The sequence below is a fragment of the Hippocampus guttulatus genome, chromosome 15 (assembly GCF_054856545.1).
Source record: "Hippocampus guttulatus isolate MCC_2025c chromosome 15, RoL_Hgut_1.0, whole genome shotgun sequence".
NCBI classification, from domain to species: domain Eukaryota; kingdom Metazoa; phylum Chordata; class Actinopteri; order Syngnathiformes; family Syngnathidae; genus Hippocampus; species Hippocampus guttulatus.
In genome coordinates, this window is record NC_141275.1 from 12,550,862 (window position 1) to 12,567,995 (window position 17,134).

The following is a 17,134-nucleotide window of genomic DNA, read 5'->3' on the forward strand; positions in this document are numbered from 1 at the left end:
AGAGGCGCGCATCACTGAGGGGAGGCGCAAGGGGGTGGGTGGGCCGCCACCGAGGTGGAGGTACTGATGATGCTGGCGGTGGTCGATGTGGTATGGTGGCCATTTTAGGCATTAAGACCCCCCTCCTATTTATTAATAAGCCGCAGAGGTGTTCCTCAAGCAAAAGGTAACTTTCTTTATTTAACTGGGAATGATTTACTGAGAACTATTTTCGAAACGTGTTTTCAGTTCACATGGTTGCATCAAACAGCGAAATACAGTCCATGACATGACAAACAAAATAGCTCACCAAAAATGTATGATTGATGCTTGTGCTGGGTGAATCAAATTGTGTAAGTTTACTACCTGCTACTCTTGAACTGGCAGCATGTAGTGAGCAGCATGTAGTGATGGGCAGAACAATTAGATTATTTTCCACTAGATGGCAGAAGGTACAATTAACCTCTGTAAGGCTCCATCGTTATTTACGTAGCTACTAGAAAAAAATCAGCTTTGTTTGGTGAGTTTACGTTACATTGTTATAGTGCAAAATGTTTCTTGGCTGTATACAAGACGATCATTTGAGACTAGGGGACCAAAGTGAGCCAAACAAAGAGTGAAATCCCCCCCCCCCCCTCATGAATATGCATTAGCCCTCAATGGTTACCGACTGAACTGCAGTCGTCTGTGTATTCCGCTATGTGGTAGCCTGTTCTTGTTACTATCAGCTATTCATCGCTGCCAGAATGATGAAGCAGTAATACTAAACACACTGTAAGTTGCACTGTTTAAGTGGAGCTGGGAAGCACCCGTGTGCATGCGTTGGGCTTTTAATAACGTGTCGTTGCTCGCTGGCGTAGCTAATGGGTAGCGGGTGGCGTTAGCTAGTTGCTGGTAACTTGGTTACTTTACACTTGTTTTTATTGCAAGGGAGGATTTGATGGGGAATATGTAGTGGAAACGTCCATTTCTTGAAGGGTTAGCTTGCACCCCCGTGAACAATCGTCGGCGAAGCTAAATGTTGATGTTAGCATAGCAATGCTAGCAAAGTGAAGCGTCAGTAGGAGGTAAGGTGAAACGGGCCCTTTAAAATCATCGTGACGGTTCTAAAAGTGCAGTTTGTTGCCCGTTTACCTCGGGCAGTGTTTATTCTCTTATTTTAAACCAGTAACGACATGTGTTTCTGTCTCTGCCAGTACACAAAGAATGCAGCTCTCTGTCGAAACTACAGTTGTGATGTTTTGTTTTTCCTCCCACACCGCTTGTTATTTACTACACGTCTGTGTCACGTTACAATAACTACACTGTATACAAAATTAGCGGTGGACCACCAGCTGTTGCTTAGTGTCATTTCCATGAAAATGGTCGTTCATAAAGGGGATGACTGATTATAGGCAAGGGTACATGAAACGACAAAGGCCTGGGTTTGGGCTAATGTGCATAGATAGATTGGAAAATACTTTAATTGTATATGCATCGGTGCATGGGAGGATACAGCAAAGTGCACATGAAGGTTACCATCGAGGATGCAAAGATGTCTCCTGTTGGATTTAGATTACCTTCAAAAGACTTGAGCCTTAGAGTCTCGATTAAGATAATGAATGCAGAGGATGAGATTGGCACGCATTTCTTCTGGCCTTGCCGGGGTTTCATGACTGCCCGACCCGAGCGGTTTCCTGCTATCACTAATGTGCTTGAAAGGTTACAAGTAGAGGTGCAGCGATTACATGGGATGATTCATGCTCGAATGCATGGAAGGACACCGTCAAAGATACAGGCCAACGCTAACAGGATTTCACATCCCGCTAATTTGAATACCAAATTAGTGCAACAGTTCATTTTAGAAAATGGAGGCTGTGGGATTATATCATATTATCTTCAATAATTACGCACCACTACTTACTTTTGGACCTGTGCAAAAGAGATGAGTTGTTACGTTAATGTGGTTGTCATTTCCATGTTAATTGGTATGAGGTTCATGTCTCTCTTTTTGCAGTGCAAGAATGGCTGACAAAAAGGGAAACACTGTCCCCCCAGTCAAAACACTAACAAGGAAGGAAAAAGAAGTGCGAAAGAAAAAGGTCAGGTCTTTATAAACTTCAACTGAAAAGGAAATGTTTTAAAAATGTTGTTTAACTAACTATATTGACATGATTGCGTTGACGTTGCAGGAGCAAGAAAAGGCAGCTGTTGTTTTTGAAGAATTTTTAGCATCATTTGAGCCCAATCAAAAGAGTGGAGTGAAAACTTTTGTTCGCGGAGGCATTGTAAATCCAACAAAGGGTCAGTTGTTAAGACTTGCTGCACTCCACCTCAAATCTTTGCGAGTACTAAATCCTATTCAAAGCGCATCTTAAATACAAATACAACTCTGTCAATTAAATGTCACCTACAAATAGAGCAGAAGGACTAAAGATCAACTGCCTTAATTGTTTGTTTTTGGGGACTACTTTTCTTCTTGCAGATGAGGAAGCAGGAGAGGCCACCAAAAGTAGTAGGCTTTATCGACCTGCTTCAAAATGTGCTCCCCTATCTGAAGATGCCACACCAGCATCATCCTCAGAGTGCAGAAAGTCTGTAAGTCTGGACCCATACGAATCTCCTAATTTACACTTGCTCGAAAATCTATGTGAACCCTTTGGAATTACCTGGATTTCTGCATATTGGTCATAAAATGTCTTACGATCTTCATCTAAGTCACACTGGATTCTATAATTCACAGGCTTTTAAAAAAAAGGTAGAGGAAAAGAAGAAGAGTAACTTAGAGCTTTTCAAAGAGGAACTTAAGATGTGAGTCACCAAAGTCCCTCGTGTGGTGTTTAGTTTAAAGTTTAGGCAGTTATTAACAAATATTTTTATACGTTTGTTTTCAAAAAATGTAGGATTCAGGAAGAACGGGAGGAGAGATACAAAAGAAAGCAAAACGAACCAGCTGGTGGAGGAGGATACGCACTTTTGGAATCACCGTTGTTAGGACGACCAAGTAAGAAACCTTTCATGTACTGTGACACAAACAAGTCAAAATACAGTGGCGCCTTGAGATATGAGTAACCCAACTACTCAACTTTGTCGTGTTCCACAGTATTTTATGATGACCCAACAATACCAACCACCACTAATCTATACATCAGCTGTATCAGTCCCAAGGTAAGCCTCACACTCGACCATGGCGCGGGCTTATTTTAGCATCCCAGCTCACACAAAGCACTTTTTTGCTCCTTAGATGAATGAGGAGATCCTTTGCAAAGAGTTTGGTAAGTACGGTCCTCTGGCCAGCGTCAAGATCATGTGGCCCCGCACGGATGAGGAGCGCTGCAGGACTTCCAACAGAGCCTTTGTGGCTTTCATGACACGGAAAGATGCTGAGCGAGCTTTGGCAGCGCTTGATGGTACCGGTACTCCTAAAAGCATGCTTCTTTCTGCCATTATTCTTATGGCTGTCTCTCATACTGTTTTGTTTTTTTAGGGAAAGTGATTATGGGATTTGAAATGAAACTGGGATGGGGCAAACCGGCTCGAATTCCACCGCAGCCGCTCTACACTCCAGTTGGGGTGAGGGCTGCGCCGCCACCCCAGTCAGGCCTTCCTTTCAACGCGCAGCCAAGGGATCGCTTTCGAAATGACTTCACCAAACCCCTGGCCTTGTCCAAAGTAGATCTCGACAAGGTAACGTCTGGCTTGATTTTGCTTGATGCATGCGCATGATATCAGAGCAGTGTACCAAAGAGACACTTCATTGGGTACACCTGCACGTCTACGCGTTACTCCAAACTGTGCATCATTTATCTTTGTGAAGGCAGACATTTTTATACAGCTTTCGGTTTTCCGTTTTTGTGTGTGTGTGTGTGTGTGTGTTTCTGAGTGACTCGTGCTGTGTGGAAAAAGACACTTTTTTTGTCCAAAAGCGATTTGTTCTTTACAGCAAATGTATCTTTGCTCATCTGCCTGTAGCAGTGATTTATAGTAATAGGCAGAGTAATTAAATTATATTCCACTAGATGGCAGAAGGTTCATAGTTAATTAAGAGCGTCTCTGTTTCCATCCGTTAACTATTACATATTTTTGGTTTGCTCAATAAGGGTTTGAAAACACAATAGATTGTGCAGGTGTACCTAATGTGATGGGTATTCAGTTTACGTCACTGGTAGGCTGAGTCTGTGTTAGTTTGTAGAAGGATAAAGCGTCAGGGAAATTTATTTAATAATCTGGAAAAATAATCCCTCATTTTTAGATAGGGGGCCACCCATTCCTGTTGCTGTAGTGTGTATGCTATCGTTTCTCTGCTGTATGTATCCTGCAGTGTTTCTTTCATCTGTACAAATATTCACATTTGTCATATTTTCACTATTTGGTTTGACTTCACAAACAGACTCTGTCCGAAGCCGTAGTCAAAGTGGTTATCCCGACCGAAAGGTACACACACTCTTCCTCCTACGACTGACCAGCTGTTAGCACACAAGTGATAGGACAGAGGCAGGTGCTCTATCGTATTCATTAAAATAAAACTTTGACCCAAAATAAAGCGGTAGTCATAACTAAGCAAAAAAAAAAAAAGCTCCAAAAAACTTTTATTGCCTTTTTTTTTTTTTTTACCCAGTTCCAAAAAAAAGACATTACCAATACGTTCCCACCATGGCAGGAAGGTAGAAGAACATAGCAAACACGTGCAATTAAATTGTATCGATTTATTGCTTTGAATGAACGCCGAAAAAAAAAAGCCCAAAACATATCGAAAGAAAGAATTGAGGGGTCTAGTCCAACTCATGATTTGAGATGTGCTTCTCAATATTTCTATTCATATAGTGTAGGCTGGATGCCAAGAATGTAATGTGCATTGCAAGAAATGCCACACGTAATCATTTTTCAGTCAATGGTCAACTGCTGTCCGAGGTGTGACCCAGATTAGAATAATAATAATAAAATCACGACTTTATGTAGGTCATTCACTCCCCGGAATCTGGACACATAATCTCGTAAAAATAAACATGCTGTTGTTTTCGAGAGTGAGTCTTATCTTTGTTACCTCACATCCAACTTGTGGACTTTTCTAACAAATCATCATATGGATTTAGATCTCAGATCTGTATTGACGGTCGCCAATTAAGGTCAAATAGGCAAAACGAGTCTCTCAATGTTCTGTTGCTGAGGAATTCTTTTTCCCCCTTTGACTGAGCCAGAAATAAAGTGATCCGAGTCTCGTCCTGCATGCTGTAGAGGGCAGTGACTGTGCACTTGAGTGAAAACGGCCGGCCCTTTTAGACTGGCAAAATATATGCGCTTCGCATTTTCAAACAGTAAATGCTTTGACAAGGACCGACGCCGTTAAGACGTGCGCAAAGAGCCAGCCTGCAGTTTGCACGGGTCACTAGCTCAGTGTAAAGAGGTATTAAGAGATCTTCCCTCCCCGCCGGAACAGAGACAGAAAGAACATTGAGGGGTTGACATAAATAAATCACTTTCTGTCTCCTTCCCCCCTTCCCCACAGAAATTTATTATTCCTCATCCATCGGATGATAGAGTTTGTGGTGCGTGAAGGTCCTTTGTTTGAAGCCATGATAATGAACAAGGAAAAAAGCAACCCCGAGTACAGGTACAAATCACCTTGCGTGTTTGTCTTCACGTTTAAGGCCGCGTGGCAACTAACGTTATTTTCTTTTGTCCCAGGTTCCTTTTTGACAACAAGAGTCAAAATCACGTTTACTATCGCTGGAAACTGTTCTCCATCCTGCAGGTATTTATGTAAATGTGATATCACTCAGTTCCTAAAAATGAGTCGAGTGTTGCGGGCATAGTTTTGCTTTGCTAGAGAAACTGCACTGTGGCTTGTTTGTAATAATTTGGTTGTTTTTGATGATTTGAGTTTGAATCTCGGCTCCTGGCTTTCCTGTGTGGGGTTTGAATGTTAAGGCTGATTTTTTTTTTAAGGCAATGCTAATCAAGTAAATACATTCCTTGTGAACACAAAGCCCGAAATGTGTTGAGTCTATCGCACCTTCACTTCCTCAGGGAGAGTCGCTGACCAAATGGAGGACCGCGGATTTCCGTATGTTCCGCGGAGGCTCTCTGTGGAGGCCCCCCGGTTTCAACAGCTACATGGACAGAGATGAGGAGACCGAGGAAGGGGACGAGGCCGCTTCTGCCGAGGAGGAGGTGAAGAAGGGGCATCTCAGAGCCGAGTGAGTACGCCAAACAGGCGTAGTGCATGTGAGACATACAAACTTAGAGAGGGGCGTTAGGCCAATTTCTGATTTTAATCCATTTGTTTCCCTCTTCGCTTCTACTTACAAAAGCTAATAAAATTGGAACTGTTAAGCACAATTGAGTCACTCCATGATTGGCTCCTTTCGAGTTATATGCCAAACAATGTGAAAATGAATCGGCTTATCTTGTGTTTTTAAAAATTGTTTTTTAATTTAGCATCCCTGACGGTCCTTAAGTGCGGTTAATTTTTTTTCTCAAAAACAAAACAAAATACGCAGGCACAGACAGAAGCTGGACGTGCTGCTTCAGGAGCTGACTGCCAGCAAAGCGGTCATCGCCGACGCCATGCTCTTTTGTCTTGAACGAGCCGACGCAGCGGAGGAAGTCGTGGGCCACGTCACAGAATCGTTCTCCTCGCCTCAGACTTCCCTTCAAAAGAAGGCGAGTGCTAGTTTATTTATTTATTTATTTATTTTGGGGACACATTTATTCAGACTACTAAACATGGTGCAGTGAGCCACCATTCAGAGAAACTATTTAAAAAATTGTGTTTGGTTTTGTACAGTGATATATTGCCCTGTAAAAACCCATAAAGAATTGATCGCTTCAAAATCTGACCTGCTGCCACTGATGAACTGCGACATAGTGGCGTAAGTCTATGCAACTGTTAACATCGCTACTTTTGCTCTTGTAGATTGCCAGCTTGTATCTCGTATCAGACATTTTGTACAACTCCAGTGCCAAAGTCGCCGGGGCTTCATATTACCGGAAGCAGTAAGGAGATGCCTTTTTATTCATCCTTTTGTGCATGGTCCTCTCGATGTTTTTCCTGTTATTTATAGCTACGATTTTAATCATTTATTTTTAGTTTCGAATCAAAGCTGTCACAGATATTTGGAGTGCTTCATGAAGCGTACAAAAACATACAAGCCAGGCTGCAAGCTGAACAGTTCAAGGTAACCATGTCTGTCGAGCATTAAGATGGAAAAAAAAAAAAGCTGAAAACATAATTACTCTGCCTCTTGTAGCAAAAGGTCACAAGCTGTTTTCGAGCTTGGGAGGACTGGGCCATATACCCGCAGCCTTATCTCATCCGCCTTCAAAACATCTTCCTGGGCTTTGTCAAAGCTGGAGAAGAGTTAACGGAGGTGGCAGAAGTGAGTGAGAAAAGGTTCTTTTCCTTTGATCAGTCACCTATGCGGCATCCAAATGACACTCTGGCGCTCTTCTTTTAGGAAGCTTCTCAAAAACTCGGCGGCGTACCGATGGACCGTGCACTTATAGACGGGCTGCCTCTACGCAAAGGCCCAGCGGATGACCTGGACGGCTGCCCCATGGGCTGGGACCCTCTGGACGGCGTTCCCGTTGATGACATAGACGGCGTTCCCTTGGGAAGCGCCATCGACGACATTGACGGAATGCCGCGTGAGTAAAGCACGGCTGTTAAGTTTGGCGTGACCGTGTCCTGAACTTGTTCCCCTTTGTCCTCAGTGGATGACAGCAAGGTGGCTCTCCCCAGAGGGCCCTTGTCCAAGTGGGAGAAGACGGCCGACGACGAGACTTTCTCGCAAGGTAACACAGCTCACAAATGTCCTCTGCGTAGCACCGATGGGGTGTAACGTTCTTTGTTTTCTTCAAGCCTTTCCCGAGTCCAAGTGGAGCATCGCGTCAGGCAAGGACAATGTCAAAGAAGTGAATGTAAGGTAAGGGACCTCCGTCATTGTTTTGCTTTATCTACAGCCTGTCGACGCGTTTCAAAAGCATCCATGAGTCAGCGCGGTGCTTTGTTCTGTCGCGAACAGCGTCAACTCACTGGATGGATGCAACTCGGAGAGTGACAGCAGTGATGACTCGAGCAGTTCCCCCAAACATGACAGCGCACATTTCCAGAGCTCACTCAGAACTTTACAATTGTCTGAGAGCCAACGAAAAAAGCTGAGAGAGCTGGAAGTAAGTGAATCTTTCTGAAATTGCCATTAGTCAAGCAATCCGTGTAGATGTAATCAAAATGAAAAAGTGACTGGTTGCTATCGCCTCCACCAAATGTGTTCGGAATTACGTCTTAAATTGAATAAAAACGATGCGCGCGGACAGATCTCAAAATTCCCGTCACATCAACTAACAATTTTAAATGAGCCTATTCGAATGTTCAACTATTTTTATTTTAGGTTTGGTTTCATAAACAAATTGATTTCAATTATTCCTCTCTTAAAAGTCACAATTGACTTCCACCTCCATACTAATCGGCGCCTTTTAACATAACCCTTGTAAATTAGTTGAAGGTTATGAAGTTCCAAGATGAGCTGGAAAGCGGCAAAAGGCAGAAGAAGTCCGGCGTGAGCATCCAGCAGCAGGTGGAGCACTACAGGAACAAACTGCTGCAGAAGGTACAGTATATGGAACACAAAGGCGCTCTTTGAGCAAGAACAGCAAAACGCTCAGTAAGATAAATAATTCTTTAATGACAAATTTTGGATTGGCAACACTGACAAGAGTACGCACGAGTACAATCAGAGGAGCTCAAAAAAACTGTCGCTCAGTGGGTGCAACGTGGTTTGAATCTGGTATCACGACGAACATACTGGTCCCAAAGAACCCGCTTGCTAATAAAAACGTTTGTGTGAGTTTTTCAATCTGTTGTTTCATCTTCTGTAGGAATTTGATAAAGAGGATGATAAGCCTGAGAGATCCACATCCAAATCAAAAGAGAAGCCAACAGAGGACAGAAAGGACAAAAAGAAGAGCAAGAAAAGTGAAAACGGAGAGAGACAACGGAGTCGCGATTCGGACAGGCGCAACAGAAAATCAAATAGCATCTCTCCTTCAAAGCAAGTGCCACGTGACATTGATATAGTGCAAAGAATATATCCATTGATCATTATTTTCACAATGATCTCATCTCCTCCCCCTCAGGTGTCCCAGACAGTCCAAACGGTCCCGATCTCCATCTCCAGAATGGAGGGGGCGCAGGTCCCGGTCACAGTCCCCGCATCGTTCCCACAAGAAGCCAAAAAAGAGTAAACATTGACTCTCGCCACCAGGCCTGCAACTCAACTACAAGCAGGTGTCCACCATTCACAGCGCTGCGTCATCTTGGTCCCCAAACAAACTCCCCCGCAAGATTCCGCTCTCTTTTTGTATCATATTTGGACACTAATTATATTTTTGTTTTACGTTTGTTTATAAAATAATTTGAAATGTGCGACGCTCGAACATTAAAATCACTCTTAGTGATTACGTGAATTTGTGTGCGTTTATAATAGTTCTTCTCCCAGAAGTGCCGGGGCCAGGTATCAACTCTGCTTCCAAATATTAAAAAAAACTTTTTTATTGAGGACATCAATACAGCTTACAAAAGCAAGAAGTGTGCAATGTTACAAAGTAAATCTACAGTCCTAATCTAGTGAAATGTATCAAACGTGGAGCCATTAGTGTTTCTGAAAAGTACATTTTAAGATACCTGACCCTCACTAATAAACATGTGCAGAGTTCGTGTATCTAAAACGTTGCTATAAGCAGCAGAGGAAATGTCGAGAAGCGGAAACACTTAAAAAAACAAAAACAGTGTTTAGGCACATTTACAAATAACCATGATTTCAAGACACATTGAAATGAATGACTTACAGTTCAGAGAGTGTCTTGCAACAGTTAGAAGATCGCCGCCGAGAAATGTGACGGCACAAGAAGCTAACCGCGTATTCGGTGTCAATGAACACGTCATCGCTGCCGAAACCACATAACGGTAACATCGGCAAGTCGAAGCTTTTAGAAATGCCAAACTACTCAACAGTTGCTTGGTATTTAAGATGAAAAGGTAAAGCAGTGATGCAGCCGTCACGCTCAGAGTTAAAACGATTTTACGTATGTGTGCGAGTTACAAGTAAAAGTCTCATGGAGCTTAATATTTCTTCACATTAATGAAAACCTTGATGGCCCCAGTGAAGTCAGCAGAGAGTAGAACCTCGGTGTGATCCGTCTTCAGGGCACCTGCAGCACAATATTCCTTCAAGCTACAGCTGACAACACTTTGGATTTTGTTCTCATGGTATAGTTGTAGTACACACACGATACCTGAGGGGATCGTTTCAGATTCATTGGAGTCCAGGCTCTTGCAGTCGGCATCCGTTTTTTCCGCACCCGTCTCTTGTGGCACGATGAGACCCGGGTGAGGTGCGAAAATGGCTGATGTGACGACAGCGTTGTGTGCTACGGGGGGAAAAGTACCCATAACACGCGTTGGGGCAGGAGGTTAGCATGAAATTGTCGGCAATACATTAACAGCGCAGTTACCTTTAATCCCTTCCCAGAAGTCATTGCGATCCCGACGTACTGATGTGAATTTGCTGAGGTCGTGGTAAGTGCTCCAGATGTACACGTATTTATCCTCTGAGCCACTGACGATGAAGGAGTAGTCGTGGCTGCGGGAAGACAGCCGCGTTAGAAATTTACTTGGCCTTAAAAGTGGAGCTGAAAGACTAATTCATTTACTAATCAGGATCTCCGGTGAGTATGATCTACTTTATTGAAATGTTTTACAAGTTAGTCATGTTAGTTGATTCTGACCCTGCTTTTCGAGGATGTTGCGGCGAGGTTTTATGACTTAGCGGTTATGAATGTTACTCTGACTAATTAGCTCCTCACCTGAAACTGGCCTTTATCTGACTGCTGCTGTTGACGTAACCCTTGTACTTCATGGATAAAGACAAGTCCCTCAAGTCGTAAAGGCGGATGCGGGAATCGTTTGAGGTTACCAAAATCTATTAGAGCAGAGGTACCATTGAGCCAATATGCTAAAATGTTCACATTTCCGTAAGCTTTTTGGAAGTAGTCGAGTCAAACTGAGATGATTCTGTTACCTTATTCTCTCCAGGTAATGGTTCAATACCAGTGATTTTTCGCCCAACTTTGTTCCTGCCTCTGGTGGACCGTACGTGTATTTGGGTATGATATTTCAGACGCTGTTGAATGCATTAAAAAAAAAAAGCACATTATTAGACATGACGTACCCAAGGCAACTAGACAGTATCTTAAAAGCACTTGTTGCCTGACGTGGTTTAGGGAATGAACATAAATGACCTTTCTGTTGAAGCGACACGACTTATAATCCTCATCACGGTTCACCTCACGGCAGCCTTTGACACAATCATTTGATTCTCCTCTCACAACTGGAAACCTGCTTTCACATCACCTCCAACTCCGTGTCCTGGTTCAGTTTTAACTCACTGACCAAGGGCAATTCATCTCCTTCAACAACTGCAGCTCCCTCACCACCCCTCTTTCCCAAGGTTAACCCCAGGGCTCTGTGCTTGGGCCTCTGCGTTTTTCCCCGTGCTACACCCGGCCCAGTTTGAATTGCCACTGTTATGCTAATGATATATTTTTTTCCCCAAATCTCATTACCACAACAACCTGCTCCACATTATAAATACAAAACTGGATGCCAAAAAAACAAAAACAAACGGAAGGTTGTAGGAAAGGTACCTCTGTGTCATAGAAGATGCATCTTCCGTCATAGGTGCCGATGACAGCGTACTTCCCATTTTGACAAAAGTTGGCAGCGGTGATGAGGCGCGTTTGGCCATCCACCTCATTCCACAGTGCCACCTTTTTGTCCGGAATGTTCCACAATCGCAGCTTTCCATCCAGAGAGCCACTTAAAAAGTACCTGTCATCCTGGGAAGAAACAAAACTACTGCAGTCAATTTGGAATTTAAATTGGGAGTGTTTTCAGAGAGAGTTAATCAATTTACCCTGGGATGGAATGTGATTGCCGTGACAAAATCAATGTGCTGAAAGCAGCAGAGACACTCTCTCCTGGATATGTGCCACAGTCTGACCGTTTTGTCCATGGATGACGAAAGCAGGAAGAAGTTCTACAGTAACGCAGCAAATGCATCGTGTGAGGCAAGACGGCATTTAAAATGGAGGATGAATGGAAAGCTGTGGAGATGCTCACCTTGGACCAAGACAGATCCAATAGATCTGCTGTATGGCCTTTGTACTTGCAGAAGGGGACCTGGCGAAAAGGAGCGTTCCTGTCTTCTGTATCTGGGTCCTCTGGAGCACAACTTGCCTGAAACGCAAGAACAGCAAGACATTTGCAACAATGCTCATGAGGTGCCAATCACAAGGCACATATAGCCGCCGCCATTCCCACCGGCGTCAAATTGACTCCCAAGTTTTTGAGATCGACTCACCCCGGGATCAGTGTCAGATTTGGAGGAACACAAGCTTTCCTGAGATGGCGAAGGTGACACTCGACCTAGGAAGGCACGCAAAAACCGTCACTGGAACTCCCCTCCCAATCAAATCCCGCCGCAAACGTCAGGATGCCCGATGGGGATACCTTCCGTGTTGTATTTCAATCGCATGTTGTTGAAATAGTCAAAGGCGGTCTTTAAGACCCAGATGCGAACCACATTATCTTGGCCGGCAGTTGCCAGCAGCCTGCCACAGTGTGAGAACTTCATTGTCCACACGGCCCCCTGAGAACAAGGAACAAATGCTGCTAATCAGGCGAGTTTCGTTTCACAATATCACAGGAGGAAAGGGCAAATTATCCTACCATGTGCTCGCCACTCAAATCCTGCACGACCTTGATTTGATCAAAGTCAAAAGGACCCTTAAAGCTGTGTGCCGCCTTAAACTTGGCAGGCCTGGTATAGGGCATCCCCTCGTCATCGCTGGAGGACGGGTCGTCTTGATCCGTGTGGAAAACTAAACACACCCAGGAAAACGGTTTAGAGTTGATGGAACCGCATCCTTGTGAACGTGAATATCATCACCACAGCCCATCGTGATGCAAACCACTTCCAGTGGCATTTAGAAAGCCTCGGCTGGGCTCGTCGGATGGAGCCAGAGGAATAACAAATGCCAAATGGTGGTTCTGAAGCACATTGGTAAAATGTACTCAACAGCTGTCTATGCGCCCCAAACTTGTTCGAACCAGAAGGCCATAAGTGAGCAGTTCTATATCACTTCCCGATTGACTGATTTGATTTTTTTTTTTTTTTTTTACCTTCATCGCGAACACTTTTCACTTTGTTGACCGCCTTCTCTCCGTATTCCTCAGCAAGATGCTTGGCCTTCTTCACCGACTTGCCCAGGAATTTCTTCAACTGAGTTCTGGAAATAAGGGCCGATTCAGATGATTCGGTCAGCACCAAAGGGGCATTACAACTGCGGCGGAGGATCAAATAAGATGCAGGTGCTTACGTTCTCTGTTTCAGTTTTCCCCCATCTGTGTCTGCCAACGGAGCCTGTGACTTGTCATCATCATCTGACTGCGCTTCGTCATTTCTGAGGGGGAAAAAAAGGAATACTGAACAACTTCCCTTTTAGAACACGGTGCCTTGTTTTTCACTGGAGGACCCCCCCTCCCTCCCCCCTCCAAGAGCGTCACACTCAAAAGCACAGTAATAGACTGCTCTCCTCTCTACCGCTTTCTGGTTTTAGGAAAAAATACAAAAATAAACACAATCAACTTACGTGATATACTCTTTGGTCCTCCTCATGATGTGCAAAGTGAGGGGGTTAATCCCAGCGGGAAGTTTCTCCTCCGCCTGGATTAGCGGGATCTCTTCCCCGGTGTCGAGGTTCTTGATCATCACGCTGGCCAGGATTTCCTGTTTTAACATTCGGTACGCTCCAGTGAACCTCAGTGTCAGGAATGTGCTACAGCTTCGGGTGTGGCTTCAAGCCAAGCTAAATAAAGGCCACCGAGACAAGCGCAAAAACAAACCAGGGCCGACCTCATCAGTGAGTTCTCTACCAGAGTTGGAGCGTGGACGCTGAGGTCCGGGAACCTGTCCCTCAACCCGAGACGACGCCTCCTCACCCTCATTCTCCTACAGTCCACAAAACAGGCGTTCTTTGTCGATGGTTGCGCTCCAGAGCGCACACTCCAATCATAGAGTGCGTCACTGACCTGTGCGGTCACCACCTTGTCCCCACTGGTGGCGCTGGCCAGATCCAAGGAGTGCTGCAGCTCTCTGGTTAAACTCCTCACAGTGCTACTGGGAGACAACAGACCAGATGGCTCCAGAGGGTTGCTGCCGACTGGAGTCGCTGCAGACACTGCACAGGCAATAACTAGTAAGTAAAACAAAAAAGGCTTTCCATTTATGATTAACCCGCAGCACGGCAGGGCTTGTTATCCATTGACTTACATTTTAGCAGAAGTCAGTAATAAGTAAACAAGACTCGGACCATTGTGTTTCCTGAAAGGCTGCAATGAAACATCAAGCTCTCACACGCTGAGGTATTGAGACATATCTTACATAATGTAATCATTCAGGGGTTGGATAAGACCCCTGGTGCCTTCCAAGTTTAATTCCGACAATTTGTGTGAACCTTTTAACTCGTTCAATGCCAAGGATGAGACAGGCATTTAATCCCATGGACATCTTTGTTTCATTTTGAATTTTTTTTTCCACACGGTAGGGTAAAGAAGGGTTTGAAAATGGACGGCGTTGAAACGGTCCTTTAACTGTTACAGCTTGACTGCGCCCAATTACGCAAAGCAAAGTTACTGTTTGTGTTGTTTTGATGCCAAACATATCATGTGCTCTCTTACCATCAAGCCCACTGGGCCTGAGAGACTGCTGAGACTTCTTGGAAGGGAGACCCTGCATCGCTGGTGGAGGCGGTCTCGGCGGAGGAGCTCCGCTGGGAGGGCGCGGTCGCGACGGCGGAGGCTTCTTGGTGCTGGCTACAATGTCTGGTTCGACTGTGAACTGCCGCGGTGGTTTTGTAGGCCCAGAGGTGTCCATGGAATCCAGTGGTCTGTCTGCAAATGAAACCTGCTCTAAAATGTCAGCAGACCTGGGTTCCTGCTCCCCTTCTGCGACCGCAAGCTCCGCATCGGGGTGACGCTGTCCTATTGTGCTGGTGATGTCTGGGGGCTGAATGCTTTCCTGTGTTCCAACTGAAGGTCCTGGGAGATCCAAAGGAGAGGGGACAGGCAGAGAGCACACTCCGTTTGTCGCCGAACATTCCGGTTGCTCCTCGGGCCTCTCGCTAGGCTTTGGTTCGTCAGCTGCAATTGATGCCTCCAGAGGTACTTGTGGAGTTTTGCTTTCTTCCTTCGACTCGGTTTCCGCAGTCACACCAACGTGGAGTTGATCGAACAGTTCGGCGCCAGCACCGTTTTCCTTTTGACTCTCTTCAATGATGCTATCGATGATCTATGAGATAGAGAGAAAAAAATCCAGTTCACTTTTATGATGGCTGTTGTGCAAATCTCGTGTGTGTGTGTGTGTTATTAAGCAATAAAATAGAAAACCACACATGTAGGGAATCATCTTGAGTCGTCTCAGAGGACGCCTCTTCGCAGCTCTCGTCTTCATGGGATCTATGTGAGAGCTGTTCATAATGAAAACATTGTGTGAGGTTAAAAAATATATAAATCAGAGTTGTTTGAATTTTTGTTGCAAGTCTTTTCTATTTACAACTTTAATAAACATACCTGAGGCGAGGGAATGACAAACTTCGCTGGAGACCTACAAGGCACAGAAACATTAAGAATAACTCATAATCAAATGACTAGTTTTCATAAACCTCCAAATTGAGAGATGATGCATGCGATTTCCATTTTAAATGTCATGACTAACTGGCATGACTAAAATGTTTTACAACACTCAAGAGCCTTGCAACATTGCGCATATATTCTTTTTAATGGGGAAAAGGTCCTGTTAACAACAAGGTTTTGTGTGCACCGAAAATGAAAGATTACACGGACGTGAAATGAGTGTATAACAATGTAAAACAAATATTAAAGACAAGCGTTTATTTTAGAAGATCGACACAACTCACACATATACATATATATAGCAAAATGTGATTCCTTACACTTTGGGAGATGGGCTGAAATGCACGTCCTCCGGAGCATCGTAGAACTCGTCCGTGTCACTCGTGTCTGACGCCATGCTAACATGAAATGAGCTCACCGTGATCTAGCTAGCCAGTCTAACCACCAGCAACCACTTATTTAAAACAACAACAACATGCGATTGAGTTAAGGGAGATGACTCCGCTATCTCATTCGTTCCTTTTGCATTGTAACAATAACATGGAAAAGGCTCGGTCTTGTCTTATTCGACAAACACTTTCCTGTCAACGTCACAGCATTACGTTACACTGCGCTCAACTAGAGCAACATTGGTACATACTAGCGAAAGGCTGCAAGTATTTTGTTATATCTACCAATAAGCCGGCGATCATTTACTTATATCCAGTCAGAGTATCACCCAAGAAGCAAAAATGGCGTCTTTTGCACCAATTACCGATCTAGTCGTTCGGAGGCAGTGGACAGCCTTATAAACAAACCCATTTCTTGTAGGGAAAAAAAAAAGAAAATTGTCAGCCAATACCCAAAGGGCGGGGCATAAGGCAGTGGTTTGCGTCTTGGTCTTTGGTTTACAGATCGCCTCCTGCTGTATCGGAGTAGAGGCAGAAGTGGTTGTTGAACATGCAAATTTAATAAGAACTAAGCAGCTGCTTAGCAATTAAAAGTCCATGTAACTTGAAAATGAATCTAAATTTTAACGACTATGTCAAATGTGCAACAACATTATGCCAAATCAAATTATTCGCTCCACATTTAAACCCAGTGGGTGTGTCCGATGAATGCACTGAAAGCACGCAGCCCTAAACTGAATGCGTCTCGTATGTCCTGGAAGGAAATGGATATGACCTGTCATGTCTAGCCTAGGATCTTTCTTATGACCATACTACACAGCACTGGTTTGGTTACTGGCATATAGTATCCCACCAGGTCTAATTGCAAGGCTTTTCCATGCCATGACAATGATGGACTCTGAGACAACCACGCCAGCCTAAAGTCAGGTGCACTAAACTTGGCTGTAAAGTTTGAAAATAAATACAAGAAAAAGGGGAAATGTTATAACATTTCCTGTTCGACTGTCAGATACTACATACTTTAGAATTTCTGCAC

General features: G+C 44.2%; 2 protein-coding genes across 4 annotated transcripts; one reads left to right on the forward strand and one right to left on the reverse strand.

Moving 5' to 3' along the window:
• The first annotated feature begins 635 nt into the window (after positions 1-635).
• Positions 636-9,414, forward strand: LOC147193945 (U2 snRNP-associated SURP motif-containing protein). The gene is made up of 24 exons (XM_086131833.1): positions 636-753; positions 1,976-2,060; positions 2,151-2,262; positions 2,444-2,556; positions 2,702-2,769; positions 2,862-2,962; positions 3,062-3,126; positions 3,203-3,368; positions 3,446-3,645; positions 4,349-4,392; positions 5,465-5,569; positions 5,644-5,710; positions 5,986-6,155; positions 6,459-6,621; positions 6,875-6,954; positions 7,049-7,136; positions 7,209-7,337; positions 7,416-7,605; positions 7,672-7,752; positions 7,820-7,883; positions 7,983-8,130; positions 8,457-8,567; positions 8,836-9,008; positions 9,094-9,414. The coding sequence occupies exons 2-24, from the start codon at positions 1,983-1,985 to the stop codon at positions 9,206-9,208; spliced, it is 2,631 nt and encodes an 876-aa protein (XP_085987959.1). The 5' UTR covers positions 636-753; positions 1,976-1,982; the 3' UTR covers positions 9,209-9,414.
• wdr44 (WD repeat domain 44) lies at positions 8,623-16,535 on the reverse strand. 3 transcript variants are annotated; one of them, XM_086131831.1, is made up of 21 exons: positions 16,384-16,535; positions 16,030-16,107; positions 15,647-15,680; positions 15,469-15,543; positions 14,756-15,365; positions 14,108-14,256; positions 13,932-14,027; positions 13,669-13,805; positions 13,396-13,479; positions 13,199-13,305; positions 12,746-12,897; positions 12,527-12,665; positions 12,378-12,442; positions 12,137-12,253; positions 11,931-12,053; positions 11,662-11,853; positions 11,037-11,138; positions 10,822-10,937; positions 10,471-10,598; positions 10,252-10,386; positions 8,623-10,167 (listed from the first exon to the last, which is right to left on the reverse strand). In XM_086131831.1, the coding sequence occupies exons 2-21, from the start codon at positions 16,104-16,106 to the stop codon at positions 10,079-10,081; spliced, it is 2,727 nt and encodes a 908-aa protein (XP_085987957.1). In that variant the 5' UTR covers position 16,107; positions 16,384-16,535; the 3' UTR covers positions 8,623-10,078. The 3 variants fall into 3 exon arrangements, with proteins under 3 accessions (XP_085987957.1, XP_085987958.1, XP_085987956.1); XM_086131832.1 differs by having other exon boundaries at positions 16,406-16,530; XM_086131830.1 differs by having other exon boundaries at positions 16,464-16,508.
• Between the last annotated feature and the right edge of the window lie 599 nt (positions 16,536-17,134).

Excerpts from the sequence above, each read along its gene's own strand:
- LOC147193945 (XM_086131833.1), top strand. The coding sequence starts at position 1,983 with ATGGCTGACAAAAAGGGAAACACTGTCCCCCCAGTCAAAACACTAACA. Across the intron at positions 2,557-2,701 it reads CCTCAGAGTGCAGAAAGTCT|GCTTTTAAAAAAAAGGTAGA; the intron begins GTAAGTCTGGAC and ends TATAATTCACAG. Across the intron at positions 9,009-9,093 it reads AATAGCATCTCTCCTTCAAA|GTGTCCCAGACAGTCCAAAC; the intron begins GCAAGTGCCACG and ends CCTCCCCCTCAG.
- wdr44 (XM_086131831.1), bottom strand. The coding sequence starts at position 16,106 with ATGGCGTCAGACACGAGTGACACGGACGAGTTCTACGATGCTCCGGAG. Across the intron at positions 14,028-14,107 it reads ACAAGGTGGTGACCGCACAG|GAGAATGAGGGTGAGGAGGC; the intron begins GTCAGTGACGCA and ends TGTGGACTGTAG. Across the intron at positions 10,168-10,251 it reads ATCTGAAACGATCCCCTCAG|GTGCCCTGAAGACGGATCAC; the intron begins GTATCGTGTGTG and ends ATTGTGCTGCAG.